This window comes from Capra hircus, chromosome 14 (genome assembly GCF_001704415.2).
Source record: "Capra hircus breed San Clemente chromosome 14, ASM170441v1, whole genome shotgun sequence".
Classification (NCBI taxonomy): Eukaryota; Metazoa; Chordata; class Mammalia; order Artiodactyla; family Bovidae; genus Capra; species Capra hircus.
The window spans coordinates 60,552,758-60,570,490 of NC_030821.1; the positions used below are offsets into that span (position 1 = coordinate 60,552,758).

The window sequence follows — 17,733 nt, forward strand, 5'->3', positions numbered from 1 at the left end:
AGCTTGGTCAGCCTGTCCCTCTCTCTTCCAGGCCTCTGCGAGTCAGACGTCCCCACAGTCGGCTTCCTCGCCCCGGCTGGAAAGCGCGACAGGAATCACAACCGCTACCTCACCCAGGACACCGCCTCCACTCGCCGTGCAGGATCCCCTGTGTCCTGCGGTCTGCCCCTTAGAGGAGCTGTCACCAGACAGCATTGATGCCCACACGTTCGACTTTGAGACTATCCCCCATCCAAATATAGAGCATACTCTCCACCAGGCCTCCTTAGACTTGGATTCACTAGCAGAAAGTCCTGAGTCGGACTTTATGTCTGCGGTGAACGAATTTGTCATAGAGGAGCAGCTATCGTCTCCAAACCCCATCAGCGACCCGCAGAGCCCGGAGATGATGGTGGAGTCCCTCTACTCCTCTGTCATCAACGCCATTGACAGCAGGCGGATGCAGGACACCAGGACCCCCGGTCAGGAGGACCCGGGCAACCGCACGTCCCTCAGTGCCCAGCTGGGGAGGTGCCGCGCATCCGCCCACGACTCGCACCTTAGCATTCAGACCCTGAAGGAGGACTTCTGCCACTTCCGGACGTTCGTGCAGAAGGAACAGTGCGACTTTGCCAATTCCTTGCAGTGTACAGCAGTAGAAATAAGAAGCGTTATCGACAAAGTAAAGCTCTCTTTGGAAGTAACACTACATGAGAAACATCAAAAAGAACTAGAGTCTTTAAAAAGCGAGTACGAGGGCAGGCTCTCTACCCTGGTGAAGGAGAGTGAAGAGAACAAGAGCAAGATCACCAAGCTGCGGGGGGACCTGGCGTGCCTGGAGGAGGTGCTGCAGAACAAGGATAACGAGTTCGCTCTGGTCAAGCACGAGAAGGAAGCCGTCATCTGCCTGCAGAAAGAGAAGGACCAGAAGCTGCTCGAGATGGAGCGCGCAGTGCATAGCCAGCACTGTGAGGTGGAGGCACTGCGGCAGTCGCGCGAGACTGCGCTGGAGGACTTGAGGAAGCTCCACGTGGAGAATGACGAGAAGCTCCAGCTACTGCGGGCAGAGCTCCAGCGCCTGGAGCAGAGTCATCTGAAAGAGCTGGAGGACACACTACAGGTCCGTCACACACAGGAGTTGGAGAAGGCCATGAGCGAGCACAGGCTCTGCTTGGAGAAACTAGAAATGGAAAACCAGCAGAGGATCGAGCAGATCCAAGATTCTCATGCCGCAGTCATCCAGGAGAAGGAGCAGCAGCTCCAGGAGTTAAAGCTCAAGGTTTCGGATTTGTCGGACATGAGATGTAAGTTAGAGGTGGAGCTGGCCCTGAAGGAAGCAGAAACTGATGAGATAAAAATGTTGCTGGAAGAAAGCAGAACCCAGGAGAAGAAGACCTTGCAGTCTCTCTTCGAAAAAGAGACCGAACAGTTGAGAGCAGAAATCAGTAAACTAAACCAAAAGATTCACGACAATAATGAAAATTATCAGGTGGGCTTGGCAGAGCTGAGAACTTTAATGACAGTTGAAAAAGATCAGTGCATTTCTGAGTTAATTAGTAGACACGAAGAAGAATCTAATAGGCTTACAACTGATTTAAACAAAATGACATCGTTGTATCAGCAAGCATTTGAAATAGAAAAAGGCCTGAAAGAAGAATTAGCTGAACTGCAGAGTAAATTGGACTCAGAATTGAGTGCTCTTGAAAAACAAAAAGATGAGAAAATCTCCCAGCAAGAGGTTATGTACAAAGCTATTATCCAGAAGCTAGAGAAAGACAAAGAGGAATTTGTCATGAGACAGGAACGGGACCGAGAACAGTTAGTTCAGAGGCTTAATTGTGAAAAAGAAGCTGCTGTTGAGACTGCCAGAAAAGAAATGCACTTGGAAAGAGAAGCTGTTGAGAAAGAGTTGTTAGAGAAAGTTAAACATCTTGAGAGTCAATTAGCAAAAAGGTAAGAAAGAACTTCAGTCTGTAATCATAAAACTAAAGTCTGGTGATTCAAATTGTGTGTGTAATCACAGTACCTTAATTTCCTCATTTACCTTAGGTAAAAGTAACCATTGAGATATTTGTGAAGTAAAAATGTCCTTTTTAAAGTAGTCCGTGTTACTTAAAAACATTTGAAAGAAATAACAGACTGTAAATCCACTGGGATGACCTCTAAAAATGGATTCGTATTTTGCATTTCAAGACAAATAAGTTTTGGAAATTTCAAATGTTTTCAGGATCTTTTTCCCCTTTTTTTAACATATAAATTTCCTTTCGGTTTATTGTAGTTTGTTCCCTGAATTCTTCATTTGAAAGTTACTGATTTTCATTCTTTTAAAATCATGTATGTATGTATAAAAGAGCAGCAGTTAGTAACGTCCAGGTTGCGACTGTAGCTTCCTGGTTGTTATTTTCTGATATTACAATCTCAGTTATTTCCTCTGTGTTTCAAAAGATAATGTTAAATTCTGGGTTTTATACAGTGGTGGGGTTTTTTGCCTTTTTATTATTGTTGTTGTCTGATGTTACTGCCTTTGATCAGAGAAAATGGACTTTGGTATTTTTACTGATTAAAATTTATTGAGGGGGTTTGTGGCCTAATAAACAATTTCTAGAGCATCATTAGTTGGTTCTATCATTAATTCTTCCAAGAGAGTATCTGTATAGCTGTATGTGCTTCATGTAATTTAACCTCCAGCTGCTTATCACTTTTACCCAGTCTCTTGTGATTGACTATCTGCTGTATACTGTTCATAATCTGGCGCACAGTTGAACCTCCAAGTCTGTTTTGAAAACAGAAGCTCTTTATGGTTTCTGGAGGGATTGGAGGCTCTTAGAGGAATTGGACCTCTGAGTGTCCTCAGAGCCTGGGGGATGCAGAGGTCGAGGCAGTCATTGCAGAAGGCCAGGGAGGCCGGCGGCACCAGGGTCCTCCAGGGGCCAGTGATGGGTATGGTGCGCAGTGTTCGGTCAGAGATTGTGGTCCTCGCGGGGTACTGCCCAAACATTGCACCCCCTTTCATCCTGCCCCTTCTCATCATGCTTTGGAGTCCTCTGAGAATCCTCTGGACACTGGGCCCTCCTGCAGCATCCTTCCTGCAGGCTCGCTGTGGCTGCCATGGGGGAACGGAAGTCCCTGCGTACCTGCCCAGTGCTGTCGGGACTTGTGTGGACCCCACCCTGTGTCCGCTGTGTCACCTGAGTGTCCTAGCTCCAGGAGTGAGGCTGTGTCCACTTTATGGTAACTGAGGAGACCATGGCAGGGGTCAGTCTCCACAGACGAGGTACAAGCCTAAAGCCAGGTTCCCTGCTTCAGAATCCGAAGGGCCTCAACCGTGGTTCTCCCGTAGGACTTGCCAAAGCTCCATTCAGTGTCCGTTTTGGCAGAGCAGCTGCACAGGTTGGCAGTGGTGGGGGTGGGGTGGGGGGGTAGGGTAGGGGGTAATGCTCCCACAGCAGGGGCTGCACAGGTATTCAGTGGAGAAGCTGGAGCAGCAACTCAGATGTGCTCTGTCCTGCCTCTGGGTCTCAGAAATCCTCACCCTCACCTTGGACAGACCGTCCCTTGTGCCTGAAGTGCTGTACACCTAGAAATCTTGTTGTACTGACAAGCTGTGGCTCACGCCCCTGATAGCTCACCCACTGTGTCTTGCCCTGATAGCTCAAGTAGTTGCTAATTCCTTTTTTTTTCTTTAATTTTAAAAATTAATGTATTTTTGGTCATTCCAGCACATGTGAGACCTTAGTTCCCTGATCAAGGATCAAACCTATGCTCCCTGCTTTGGAAGCCTGGAGTTTTAACCACTGGATTGCCAGGGACTTACTTTGTTTTTAACTTAAAAAAATGTATTTCATTGACGCAAGTATAATCTGAAGCCCCATGGCTCAGAACGTAAAGAATCTGCCTGCAGTGTCGGGAAGATCCTCTGGAGAAGGGATTGGCTACCCACTCCAGTATTCTTGCCTGGAGAATTCCATGGACAGAGGAGCCTGGCAGGCTGCAGTCCATGGACTCACAAAGAGTTGGACACAGTTAACATTTTAATAGTTGATGTACATTGTTATCCTAATTTCTGCTGTGTGGCATAGTGATGCAGTTAAACATGTATATTCTTCTCCATTAAGGCATATCCCAGGATATTGAATAGAGTTTCCTGTACAACAGGACCTTATTGCTTCTTCATCTTGTATATTACAGTAGTCCAGTTAGACTTTTGTGACCTGCCACCCCCTCGCTTCTAACCTCATTCTCTTCCCTCTGCCCTACCTACTTGCCTGGAACTTGGCTTTTTGTTTTCCCCACAGTAGTTGGCTTACCCTGTAACTGTAGGGGTTCTTCTTCAAGGTGTGTCACTTAAACCTGCACAAAGTAGACATTCAGTTCAGTTCAGTTCAGTCGCTCAGTCGTGTCCGACTCTTTGCGACCCCATGAATCGCAGCACGCCAGGCCTCCCTGTCCATCACCATCTCCCGGAGTTCACTCAGACTCATGTCCATCGAGTCCGTGATGCCATCCAGCCATCTCATCCTCGGTCGTCCCCTTCTCCTACTGCCCCCAATCCCTCCCAGCATCAAAGTCTTTTCCAATGAGTCAACTCTTCGCATGAGGTGGCCAAAGTACTGGAGTTTCAGCTTTAGCATCATTCCCTCCAAAGAAATCCCAGGGTTGATCTTCAGAATGGACTGGTTGGACCTCCTTGCAGTCCAAGGGACTCTCAAGAGTCTTCTCCAACACCACAGTTCAAAAGCATCAATTCTTCGGCACTCAGCCTTCTTCACAGTCCAACTCTTACATCCATACATGACCACAGGAGAAACCATAGCCTTGACTAGATGGATCTTAGTCGGCAAAGTAATGTCCCTGCTTTTGAATATGCTATCTAGGTTGGTCATAACTTTTCTTCCAAGGAGTAAGCGTCTTTTAATTTCATGGCTGCAGTCACCATCTGCAGTGATTTTGGAGCCCAAAAAAATAAAGTCTGACACTGTTTCCACTGTTTCCCCGTCTATTTCCCATGAAGTGATGGGACCGGATGCCATGATCTTCGTTTTCTGAATGTTGAGCTTTAAGCCAACTTTTTCACTCTCCTCTCACTTTCATCAAGAGGCTTTTTAGCTCCTCTTCACTTTCTGCCATAAGGGTGGTGTCATCTGCATATCTAAGGTTATTGATATTTCTCCTGGCAATCTTGATTCCAGCTTGTGTTTCTTCCAGCCCAGCATTTCTCATGATGTACTCTGCATAGAAGTTAAATAAGCAGGGCGACAATATACAGCCTTGATGTACTCCTTTCCTTATTTGGAACCAGTCTGTTGTTCCATGTCCAGTTCTAACTGTTGCTTCCTGGCCTGCATACAGATTTCTCAAGAGGCAGGTTAGGTGGTCTGGTATTCCCATCTCTTTCAGAATTTACCACAGTTTATTGTGATCCGCACAGTCAAAGGCATTAGGCAGACAGTATGAAGAGTTGCTCACACGTAAGCCCTGCGTACGGCTTATTTTATCCTAAGTCCATTATCGTAGTGAGCAAAGTCCCTGGCTTCATTCTGGTTCCTCAGTAACCTTGAAATGATGCTGCCTGTGATTTTTAATCCACCCCCTCCCCAGCCCTGAAGGAGAAACTTTGAAAAACATTGAAGTGTCCTTTTAAATTGAGTAAATAAATGTACTTTTAAAACCCTCCACTGACTTTGTTGCTAGTATAGTGTGGGAATGTTTACAGTCTTTCTCCTGAGCGGGGGATATTTTAACACCTTGGATGAGATTGTCTACTTCTTGACAAGCATTCTGATGTAGAGGATTGTGAGGTTGAAAGCAGACAAAATAACCAGCAGCCTGGGCTTGTGCTTTCTCGCTGACCTCGCCTCTCAGCCCCTCAGCACCCCTTGGAGGTGAGCAAGTCCTGGGAGAAGTGAATCTGAATTCAGGCATATGTCAGTTTGCTGTGTACGCATTTAAGTTTTGCTTTAATTTAGGGTTACCTACTCATTAGCTAACAAATGAACCAAAGCCTGTTTAAAAAATGAAAGCTTCTCAACAGATGTGTTCTGCAGGTGTATTTTTATTCAACTCTCAGTCCTGTGTCTGGCAGTTATAGGGAAGGTAAAACTAGAATTTGAAGCTGAGCTCTTGAAGTATATTGAGTTTTACATTGACAATGTTGCCTTTTGCTGTAGAAACTGATTATCCTGAATATCGGATATAACCACTCAGCCCCACTGCTGGGAGTATGCGGTCTGTATTAGGCTTTTCCCTGGCACTTGTTTCTCTTTTGCTGGTGGATAAAAAGCGAGAGTTGACATAGAAAGATCTTTTAACACCAGTAAACTACTGTTAGGTTAAAGGAAGATGTTTAGCATTTCTGATGTCATCTGATTATGATACTTGATATACTTGTGATTATATCTGTAATACCTGGGGGAAAATGTAATACTGTATTTAATTTTTAAAGTCATGCCATGGAATCTGCCAGAGAAGATTCTTCAAGCCTAGTTGCTGAACTTCAAGAAAAGCTCCAGGAAGAAAAAGCTAAGTTTCTAGAACAACTTGAAGAGCAGGAGAAGAGGAAGAATGAGGAGATGCAGAATGTTCGAACATCTTTGATTGCTGAGCAGCAGGTGTGTGGATTCCCGGACTCAGAGGGTTAATAAGTGTGTCTGTATAGCTGAGGTTTTTGCTGTCTTAAGTGTGACTTTTCCTACATTGATCCTGGTGGTATTTGCTGAATATCTTCTTCATATTTAAAAGCATGCTCTCTTTAATGGTCATTATTTCACATGAGTATTTCAAAAAGAAAACAGTCCTAGTTTAGAAATGAAGAAATTTAAATTCTGTTCCTGACTTCCTAGCTTCCTCCGTGATCTTGTCAAAATCATTCGTCTTCACATCACATTAATTTTTGCAAATGAAAGTGTTTATACTACTACAAAGGTAACATTTGAGTTTCTTTTCTCTATGCTGTGAAATTTTCTTCTAAATTGTGTGCTGTTAATTCTTATCCATGTGATGAGCTGGCATTTTTATTTAAAAGTAAATGTTACCTTGTGAATGATACTTTTCTTCTCCATGTTGAGAGGTACCACCAGAAATAGATGTAGTGTGTTTTTTGTCTGTCACTGCTGTGCGTGCAGATCATGTGAGTGGGTCTCGTTCTGTTGTTCCAGACCAATTTTAACACTGTTTTAACAAGAGAGAAAATGAGGAAAGAAAACATAATCAATGATCTCAGTGATAAGCTCAAGAGCACAATGCAGCAGCAGGAGCGGGACAAAGGTGAGTGGGCCTCAGGAGTGCGGCGTCTCTGGCTCTGACCGCCGCGCGCCGTGGGTAACTCTGTCCCACCCCTGGCTGCAGATTTGATCGAGTCCCTGTCTGAGGACCGCGCACGTCTGCTGGAGGAGAAGAAGCGACTGGAGGAGGAGGTCAGCCGGCTGCGGGGCGGTGCCTTCGTGCCCTCCCCGGGTGTGGCCGCAGCCCCCGAGTTGTACGGGGCCTGTGCGCCTGAGGCCCCGGTAGAGGCCCTGGACACCCTTGGTGAGGGGAGGCCAGACTCAGCCATGGAGACCAGCACGATGTCTGTCCAGTGAGTGCTCCATCCTCCTCTTCAGGAATGGCCAGCCAGCAGTGAGCGTGGGAGGGCTGGGTAGCCCTGGTGGTGACCGTAGCCTGCGGACCCGAGAGCTGGACCTGGTGGATTGTTTATAGCACAGCCTGGGTTAACATCACTGGTTATTTGTGGCAGCCCATATGGGCGTGTTTCACTGGGTGCCTTGGTGTCCCTGCAGTGTCCACGGGTAGCCAGGAATGGCTGCCGGACTGGTGTCTGCAGGGGTTCTGGGGTTGAGCCCATGGCCTTGGGGAGCAGGGGTTACCAGAGGCTCAGGTGTGTTCATGGAGCTGAGGCTGAGGTGGATGGAGTGGTCACTTACAGGTAAAATCTGAAATGAAAGTCATACAGGTGGAAGTGAGAGGAGGAGTGTGGTTCCCCCAGGGCTGTGGGTACAGGGAGGAGTAGTCAGGTGAGGTGAGGGGGGTGTGGATTAGCGTTAGCACAGTACACGTGTCTCAGACCACCTCATTGTGCATTCTAAGCATGTTACAGTTTTATTTGTCAATATGGCTAAAGTAAGTCATTTTCTCTTAGAGAAAACGTCCATGTGCTCTCTGAAGAAAGACAGCGGATAATGCTGTTGGAACGAGTAAGTGCGTTTTGTCCGTGTTGAAGCATAGTTGGTAAAGGCCTTCACTCTGGATCGCAGTGAAACGACCTTACACGAGAACAGGCTTTGTTGTGTTTATATATTAGATCTTTTTAATGGTTATTTTGTGGTTATTTTTGAGAAGCTCTGTCATCTGTGATCCTAGTGGCTGGTAACAGTTCAGGATTCAGCAACAAAGTTTAAGTGTGAATTCTGCATACTAATTTTCAAAAATGAAGTATTAAGTATTTTCCAAAATGGGGCAAAAATAGAATATGTGAATAATGAAGAAAAGTTAGGTTTTTTTAATAGGGATTGATTGAGGTGAAGAGAAAAAAATGGCAGTAGGGGTTTCTTAGTTGCAGACTTGGCTTTCTTTGTTCATAGAGCACTTTTCATTGCTTAGGCTTTGAAGATTTTTAAGTTTCTTTTGCTCTCCACAAGATAACTGCTGAGGATTCGGAGTCTGAACTACAGACACGTGCTCTCGCTGCTCGGGTCTGCCCTGTGCTCTTGTTAGTGAAGGGTCATCACGTCTGCTTGCCTGTGTGTAGTGACTGTGGGTCCCCCTCCTGGGCCACACCTCCTAACACAGCCTCTGGGGACAGATCTCCATAGTTAGTATATACTTGCAAGTGCTCGAGGGCTTCTAATGCAGATTAAACTTTGAGAACACCTGACTTACGGAAGTATACCTAAAAATTATTCCAATTGTCTTTTATGCCAGTAAATAAAACAATTGGAGAGATTGCCTAGAAAAGAATGTCCCCAAGATCTTTTTATACTAGAGATCAGCGTTAGTCCATTGTGTTTGGATTTGAGTATTTATGAGCATAAACCATGGTCTCTTTCTCTTCTCTGCAGACACTACAGTTGAAAGAAGAAGAGAACAAGCGGTTAAATCAGAGGCTGGTAAGGTTTCTTGCCCAGTTGATCTTAACATTTAAACTGTGTCACATTTCATTATGAAGATCAGAAAGTTGTGTGGTTTGATTAATTCATGCCTGGTAGGTTTCGTTGACTAATCAGTTTTACAAGTCAGTCTTCGTGCTTTAATAAAACAGTTGCTTCATTTTTCATACTCTAATGATTACGATTTATGAGGAAGTGGGAGCAGTTTGAGGCCTGTTGAAAACCTTAAGGCACTGATTAGAGTGGAGTTACTTTAAAGTAAAGTGTCTTGTAAGGAGGCATCCAGTTTCTTGCACGTGCCTGTCTTAACTCGAGCAGTAAAACTTCCACGTTATTTCCACAACTGCCAAACTGTCAGTCCTGAGCTTATGACCTCAGCAGCTTTAAGGCTGTTTGCTGTTTGTGTAAGTGAAGCACGTCCTTTCAGGAAGACGTGGAGAAGTTGCTGCCGCAGCGGCCCCCCATGTGCTCTGGGCTGAGTCCCTGGGGGAGGACACTCTGCTTCGAGGGCATCATCACTGTGTCCACTGCGCTCCCAGAGCAGTAGGCAGTGCATAGGACACTGTAGCTGCTGTTCGGTGTTTAAGACGGAAAGTCATTTATCTGTCCTTGGTTTGTGTGACTAAAGTTGGGCCACTCTGCTTGGGAGGGTTAGGTATCCCTGCCATCCTTTCTGGCCCCCAGACTTTGGGACCCACATCCCCTGTATCAAGTAACACAGTGTGAGAAGTGGGCTGAACCCTGACTGAGACCGGTTAGCCCTGCCCTCTCCCACCTGGATGCTTGCAGGGGAGGATGGTCAGCTGCCCTTCCTGGGCTGCTGCTCACTCAGAATCATGGACTGTAAACTCTTACTGAAATCATCAGCTTCTTCCTTCTGATATTTGTTAGGGTTAAGTATCTGTTTATTGATAAAATAATTCTATATCCAGTTTTTAATCCAGCCAAATTTGATTAAGAATAGCATAAATAGAAGTGTAGGTAAATGTGTACACTGAGAGTAACTGTTAAAGGAAAGGCATTACATTAATGAAGCATGGGAGCTTGGGCCCTGAAAGCTGGGACGCAGACGTGACTGCACATCATAGTGGAAGAAGTGTTTGCAGTCAGACCTGGAGAGTGCTCGGAGAGAGCACTTGACTCATGTAAGCTTCAAACTGTTCTGTTCCAGATGTCTCAGAGCATGTCTTCCGTGTCCTCGAGGCATTCTGAGAAGATAGCCATTAGAGAGTAAGTATTATGTTTGTCTTTTATGACTTTTTTTCTGTGAAAAAAAATTGCCAGATTGAATAGTAGTGAATTGTTCATGAAAATATGTTTCAGTGACTGTAGCCCTTCAACCTCAGTTTCAGTCAGCAGAGTGTTATACATTCATTCGTAATTAATTTTTTTTTAATTGAAAAGCAAGGTTTTTCTGTACTATTTTGGGGATGTTGTTGTGCCCAGTCGTGTCCAACTCTTCTTGACCCTTTGGACTGTAGTCCACCAGGCTCCTCTGTCCATGGGCTTTCCCAAGACAAGAATATTGGATTCCTTCTCCAGGGGATCATCCCCACCCAGGGATCGAACCTGGGTCTCCTGTGTCTCCTGCATTGGGATTTGAGGACATTGGGATTGTATTGGAAGTCCTTCCTGTCCTAGCTTTAATTGTCACTTACATTGCATTCCTGAAGCCTCTTCAGCTGCTGCCACCTCTTTTAAATCCCTTTTACCACCTTCATCTTTTTCATTTTAGATTGGAGACTCTTGATTTTTTAAGTTGCAGTGTTTCTTCTGTTTATTTCTCAGACTTTGTTTTATTGATATGCTACACATCAATAATGCACTGCTTATCAGCACTGACTTAAAAAATAAACAAGACTTCCTGTTTTGTCTGTAATAGATCTATCAACCAAATGTCTGGGTTACTGATATTAAACTGAATGATTTGAAAGGGCTGGGTGTATCTGTCTTTCCCTACCAGCTGTATGTCAAGTCAAATCAACTTAAAATCTTTCAAAAATGAGAGAGATGAGCTTAAAACAAAAACACCATCTCCAAGAAGCCCACCTTCCCTTTTGAGGTGTTGTCTTCTGATGCTTGTCCAGAACATGTCTGGTCCTATTCTTTTAGGCAGGCAGTTAATTGTGAGATAAACAGTTAATGAAGGAGAGACCGTTATCTTTGTAGAGTTTCCCTAGAGATGTTAATGATTTATCAGGTTCAGGACCACTATTGTCTGAGATCCAGATTAACTTCGAACTGGTTTTGCGAAGACAGTTCTGAAGGACCCTGAGGAGACAGACAGACGCCATCTGAAACACCAGGCCATCACACCTGGTCTCCTTACTGCCTCTCCTTCCAGACTGAGGGGACTCTCCTCAGAGCCTGGAGCAGCACTGTTGGACAAGTTAGCGCTTCCCTCCTTATCGTGACTACGCGTTTGCTCCCTCTATTTGTGTGCTAGGTTTGGATGCGTACCTTCTTCCTGTAACTAGGTGAACTTGGGTATTTTTTTTCCTCCTCACCCAAGCTGTGTGTGTGTGTGTGTGTGTGTGTGTGTGTTGGTCTCTGACAGTTGCTGGTGTTACCCTTTGAACATGTGTGTGTGTGTGTGTGTGTGTGTGTTTATGTTGGTCTCTGACAGTTGCTGGTGTTACCCTTTGAACATATGTGTATGTCCAGCACTCGCATGAGCAGCTGCGCGAGCAGTCATGTAGCTGAGACATCTGCTGTTGCATTGATAGCTGAACTGGTTGGGCCCTGCAGAGTCCGCGAGCAGAGCGTTGAGGGGGAGATGGTGGCTTCTTAGGCGACTGAAGCTACTCCCTCTGCTCAGTTTCCAGGTGGGCGACCTGGTGCTCATCATCTTGGACGAGCGCCACGACAACTACGTGCTCTTCACGGTGAGCCCCACCCTGTACTTCCTGCACGCGGAGTCCCTGCCCGCCCTGGACCTCAGGCCGGGAGAGGGCGGTAAGTGTCACACTGAGACATAAACCCAGTGTGTGCTTGTCTAACTGTGTCAGAGTTACACAGGCAAGAGTGAGCTCTGCTCCCATCTGCTTTTTTGTTTGTTTGTTTTTATTTGGTCTGCATTATCCAGATTTTTTTTCTGGGTTCTGTTGACAGTTCAGCCTGAGTGCAGCTAACGCAGTCGGGTCAGTTATCTCATGCCCTGGCGACAGCAGGATTGTACTGTTAAAATGCTCATCCCTATGTAAGCTTGAATATAACGTGCTCGTTGGTTTATAAGGGCACTTTCCTTGTTTTGGCGAAAATAAATTCTTTTCAATTATAAAATGTCTCTTCTGTGCAACATATCATTCTGTGTTTCTGCCTTGTTTTTCATTATTAAACTTGTCAGTACTTTCATTTTCTTTCCAAAGCAATGAGCTTTGTTAAAATATACCATGTTACAGTTAGTATATTACAATTTTCTGGTACATTGGCCTTTAAAAGAACTCAAAAAGAACATAATAGACACCCTGAAATACTTTGCCTGAATAGGAAGACTGTATCCATTTGGTTTGATGTTCCTGTTTGGCCTGGAGAATTCCATGGACTGTATAGTTCATGGGGTCACAAAGAATCAGACACGACTGAGCGACTTTCACTTCACTTCACTTCCCTTCCTGTTTAGAATGGTCAAATGTCAGTTCTCTAACTTAGCCACTGCCTCTGTGGCTGTTGTTGGTGGGTTATGTAGAGTGTAACCATAGAAAGTGAGACTAGACAGTTTCAATTTAATTTACTAGTTTTGTACCATGAAAACCATGAACTTAAGTTTTTCTTTTTTTTTTTTATGGTTTTTTGACCAGGGTATTATGCCCTTGACCAGGGGTACTTGTCCCTCCTCAGACTTTAGTGTTAGACCAGAGGTCCCCAAACTCAGGGATCTAATGCCTGATGATCTGAGGTGGAGCTGATACAGTAATAATAGAAATAAAGTGCACAATAAATGTAATGTGCTTGAATCATCCCGAAACCATCTGCACCCCTGTCTGTAGAAAAATTGTCTTCCACTAAACCAGTCCCTGGTGCCAAAAAAAGGTTGGGGACTGCTATGTTAGATGATTCTTTTCAGAAACTGTGACTTGTCTGTGGAGTGCTATACTGGGCCTTAGAATAGACTCACCATGTCCTGTGGTCCAGGGGTTCTTTGTGTCACATGGTGGCGTCTGTGTGTTTGTTTCTGATGGTTTATTCAGGAGATCTGTTAATTTACATCTTGCCAAGTAATGTTTATAGAATAAAATCAGTTTTATCTTCTCTTGGGAATTTCAGAGGTTTTACTCGAAACAGATAAATTATTGGTCAAATACTTTTGGAATCAACTTTTTTTAATGACAACTTCTGATGAATTTTAAGAGAATGAGCTTGTATCTCTCAGCTTGTGGCATGAGTTTTTTCATCCTGTGTCCTTCCGCATTTTTTTCCTTCCCTTCACAAAAGTAGTCCTTTTAGATGTTCTTTCATTCTTAGGTATTTATTTTGCACTGATTGCATTGTGGTGCCAAAAATAAAAATGCAGTGCTTTGCTTTGAACCTAGAAAATCAGCTCTACGCTGCTTTTCAGCCGCAGAACAGGTCACGTGTCTGCGCTTACAGTAGGTGGCACTGCTGAGCTGCTTAGAATACCTGGGTTTACTTCTTCCTGATTCGTACTCAGATTGTTTGCTTCTGATGTACTTACCATCTGCACTTAAAGTAAAATGAATCCAGTTTTGTTTTATAAGTCATTTTGCATTTCTGTGATTTCACCTGGGAGAAGGTCCTTAGTCTGGAAGTTTGATTTTCATGAGTAATTATAATAGTACTTTCAAAAAGAAATTAATGATTTGATTCCGTAGCTTCAGGTGCATCTCGAAGACCCTGGGTCCTTGGAAAAGTGATGGAAAAGGAGTACTGCCAGGCCAAAAAGGTAAGCTTCACGGTGGGATGCAGACCCCGGAGTTGAAAGAAGGTTTTCTGGCTGTGTCATGTAGAAGTCAGGAGCAGTGCTAGTCCTGGCCTTTTAGTTCATTTGAGTCAGGCCTTGAATTTCATGAATGTGAGTTTGCACCAGCAGTTTTATGAATATTTGTGTTACTTGCCTTCTGAAAATAGAGCTAGATTACCAACAAACTGTCAATCTGTCCAGGAAAACTACTGTTACTGGAAATAGCAAATTACTGTTCTGTGTTGAGTTGCTGGTGCTTCTTGTGCAGTAAAGGAGCTGGTGATGAATCCGTCTGCTGGCAGAGCTGATGCGTCTTAACTCTCAGTGGCCCGCCACTGAGGAGAGACAAGTGAAGTGTTGCTGGCTCAGGATGCGCCTGACTGTGATATTGGCAGTGCCAGTGCTGTGGGCTCAGTGACCTCCAGTGAGCAGCTTCCCGACCCTCCTCTGTGCCCCGTGTACCAGCAGGACTCGAGCTGGGTGGTGCTAGACTTTTCTTTGATGTTCATAGTAATGACATACAGCTCACTTGGCACCGTATCTTTATCAGTGATCACTGACTCTTGACTCAGTATTAGTGGCTGAGTCTCCACTCATATGGGAAGGAGGCAGGTGTCCTTTGATAAAGATCTCCCCAGTAATCCACCTTTGAGTAGTGTGATGGAATGGAACTTAGGCACTTTGGTTTAATCACCATTTTCTTTCTGTCTTAGGCACAAAACAGATTTAAAGTTCCTTTGGGGACAAAGTTTTACAGAGTGAAAGCTGTGTCATGGAATAAGAAAGTATAATTTGTGGAAGAAATTGAGACCTTCTGTGACGTTTTCCTGGTTTGTCCAACAGTGCTCTTTCATCACTCCAAAAACAGCAGGCCATCTTTTTATATAAAAGTCAACAGGACAATGCACTTTGTTGGTGTATATCAGTTACTTTTTACCTGGCTACACTTTAGGAACAATAAATTCATCAAAACTCTGAGCTGAATTAAAATGGTTTTGTTTTTTTCTACCCAAGTAACTCTAGAAATGGGGACCAAACTAGTTCATTTTCTCAAAGGGCATACCCTGTGCATTGTGGCCTACGATTAGCCATGCTAATTGCCTGTTACATATACATTAGCTTGAACTTAGATAGTCCGTGTTAGTTACTGTACCAGCATTTGTCTTTTTGTGAAGCTAATATCAGAAGACTTGCACTCTTTAACACATTCTTTATAAAATGTATACATTCTTCAAAACTATTTAAAGAGGAGTGTTCCTGCATGCAGATAATCATGATTTTGTTTGCCTCTGTAGATTACTAAAGCAAATTGTTTCATTTATTTTTTTAAATGCCCTTTGATGTTTCAAAACAAAAAGGAACTCTAATTCAATTGACTGACTTTAAGATCAGGCATATCCACAGTCTTGAGAAGCACTATGAGCAGATGGTCGCCTGGGTTCTCCAAGGAGGTGTGTGCTGGGGGTGGTCTCCAAGTGGCACACAGCCCCTCCCAACACTTTCGTACTCTGTTTAGAAGAATCACATCGACGAGGTCGTAATTCATGGTTCAGTTTCAGAAAAAGCATATTCATTGTACATTAACCATTTAGAGGTCATTTAAATAACAAAATGTTGTATTGTAAAAGACATGTAGAATTTTAAAACAATAAAGATTTGAACCTGTAAATGTGTGTGCCTTTTAAAGATGGAAACATTTTTAATATATTTGAGTGACTGCTGGGAAGTGTGAAAAACTTGTTCTGTATCATATCAAAGAGAAACATGTTTATTGCAAAAATGTTCTTTAACTGTATGCTATGTAACAGGGTCAAACAGCCTTCTGTAGAGTAGAACTGTGTAAACCCGGTCTTCAGATAAATGCCATGAACAGAGGCATTTAAGTGAGCTGCCTGAGTGGATTGAGACTTGTTTTAGGTTTGTTGCCAGAAAACAATAAAATGGCTTTTTTTTTTTTTTTTCAGAAAGTATTTAATTTCTTCATAAAAATAAGTTAAATATTTTTTTAAATATGTATATCTAATAGTACAGAAAATGGAATAAACACCATAGTGTATAGAAAACTGAATTTGACAGCATATTAATGAATAAATGGACAAATGATTTCACGTTTCTCTTCAGTCCTTCCATTGCATCCTCATGCAGACAGCATCACCAGCAAAGAGCTCTGTGTAAGGGTGGGTCTGCTGAGCAGATGTTCTTGGGTCTGAGTGAGTCTGCCCAGTGGGCTTTTTTGATTTCAAATTTCAGAGTCATGCTGTGGAATGCAGGCTGAACCTGATCTCTCCTGAGTGGCGCTCTTTAATGTCGACTTTTGTTGCTTATCATTTTTCTTACATCTTATTCTGTATCCATGCTATCAGTGGTTACCTATGCCTTCATAAAGCAAACAAAAAGAAAGTATGGTTTTCTTAGTTACAAAGAAGAGAAATGAAGCCTGGTTGGATTCTTAACTTGGGGTGGATGAGGCCAGCCATGGCATCGGAGTGCCCAAGCTTCTGTCCCAGGTCAGACTTTATCTGGGCAAGCTGCATAAACTCTGAACCCCAGTTTTCTTGTGTATAAAGTGGTGTAATAATAAGACCTGCCTCAGAGGGTTATTTTAGAAAATTAAGTGGTGAAAATGATCAATGTAAAGGGCTTTGAACAATTTCAGGTAAACAGACTAAGTACTGAATAAACTTTAGCTATTATAAAGATTTCTTCTTTGTCTAATCAGAACCTGCAAAATCGCTATTCAAACTCGAATAGAAATGTAGCTTTATTGTTAGAATGAAAGTTTAAGTCACATTTACATGCCAGTATATTTCAAGCACATAAGAATTATGTGGATAGTTTTATTTTTGCAAAGGTACCTGGATATACTAAGACCAGAATGAGCAAAAATTACATAAATTTTATTTTTATTAGAAATCATCTTGGTGTAAAACATGCACATGCTTTCAAAAAAAAAAAAAATATGCCCCTTAAAGTGAAAAAAGTGAAAGTCGCTCACTCATGTCCGACTCTCTGTGACACCATGGACTGTGTAGCCTGCCAGGCGAGTCCTCTGTCCGTGGGATTTCTCAGCCACGAATACTGGAGTGGGTTGCCATTCCCTTCTCCAGGAGATCCTCCTGACCTAGGGATTGAACCTGGATCTCCTGCGTTCCAGATTGATTCTTTACTGTCTGAGACGCTAGGGAAGCCCTTAAACCCCTGTCCTGTTTCCCAACTTTGCCAGGTAGAGGTAATTTTACTTGTTTGGCCACTTTTATGTGCTAAGCTATATGACTAAATTGGCATTTCTGGATAAAGCATTTTTATAATGTCAGTTTACTTTCTCATATGAAAGGAAGATTTAGTTATTTTATAAGAACCTTTTCTGCTCTCATTCCTGTGTAGTACATTACTTTTTAGTTGGTTAGCATTTACATTATCATGCCTTCTTTTTAAATAGCCATTCTAAGTGGGTGTTTTATGTGCTTGTGGGGAATTTCTGTTTTTTTGTTGAAGAAATACCAGTTGAAGCACTTTGTCCATTTTTTTTTTTCATTTTCTTTTATTATTGTAAGAGTTCTTCATATATACTGGATTCTACATTTAGATGATTTATAAATATTTTCTCCCATTTGGCAGGTCATCTTGTCAGTTTCTTGAAAATCTCCTTCGATGTACAGCTAGAATGGCTCTGAAACCAGTTCTTACTTTGAGACTTTGGGGCTCTGGAGAAAGTGAAACCCACCACCACCA

The 17,733-nt window shown here is 43.4% G+C and overlaps 1 protein-coding gene across 1 annotated transcript in view; it reads left to right on the forward strand.

Annotated features, from left to right (window-relative positions):
• RB1CC1 (RB1 inducible coiled-coil 1) overlaps positions 1 to 15,687 on the forward strand; it is a 40,754-nt gene extending 25,067 nt beyond the window's left edge. The window contains exons 15-24 of the mRNA XM_018058514.1: positions 32 to 1,932; positions 6,422 to 6,587; positions 7,134 to 7,242; positions 7,324 to 7,552; positions 8,114 to 8,168; positions 9,033 to 9,080; positions 10,252 to 10,310; positions 11,899 to 12,035; positions 13,913 to 13,983; positions 14,715 to 15,687. Coding sequence (XP_017914003.1) covers positions 32 to 1,932; positions 6,422 to 6,587; positions 7,134 to 7,242; positions 7,324 to 7,552; positions 8,114 to 8,168; positions 9,033 to 9,080; positions 10,252 to 10,310; positions 11,899 to 12,035; positions 13,913 to 13,983; positions 14,715 to 14,792 — 2,853 coding nt within the window. The 3' untranslated portion in view covers positions 14,793 to 15,687. The remainder of the gene's footprint in view (positions 1 to 31; positions 1,933 to 6,421; positions 6,588 to 7,133; positions 7,243 to 7,323; positions 7,553 to 8,113; positions 8,169 to 9,032; positions 9,081 to 10,251; positions 10,311 to 11,898; positions 12,036 to 13,912; positions 13,984 to 14,714) is intronic.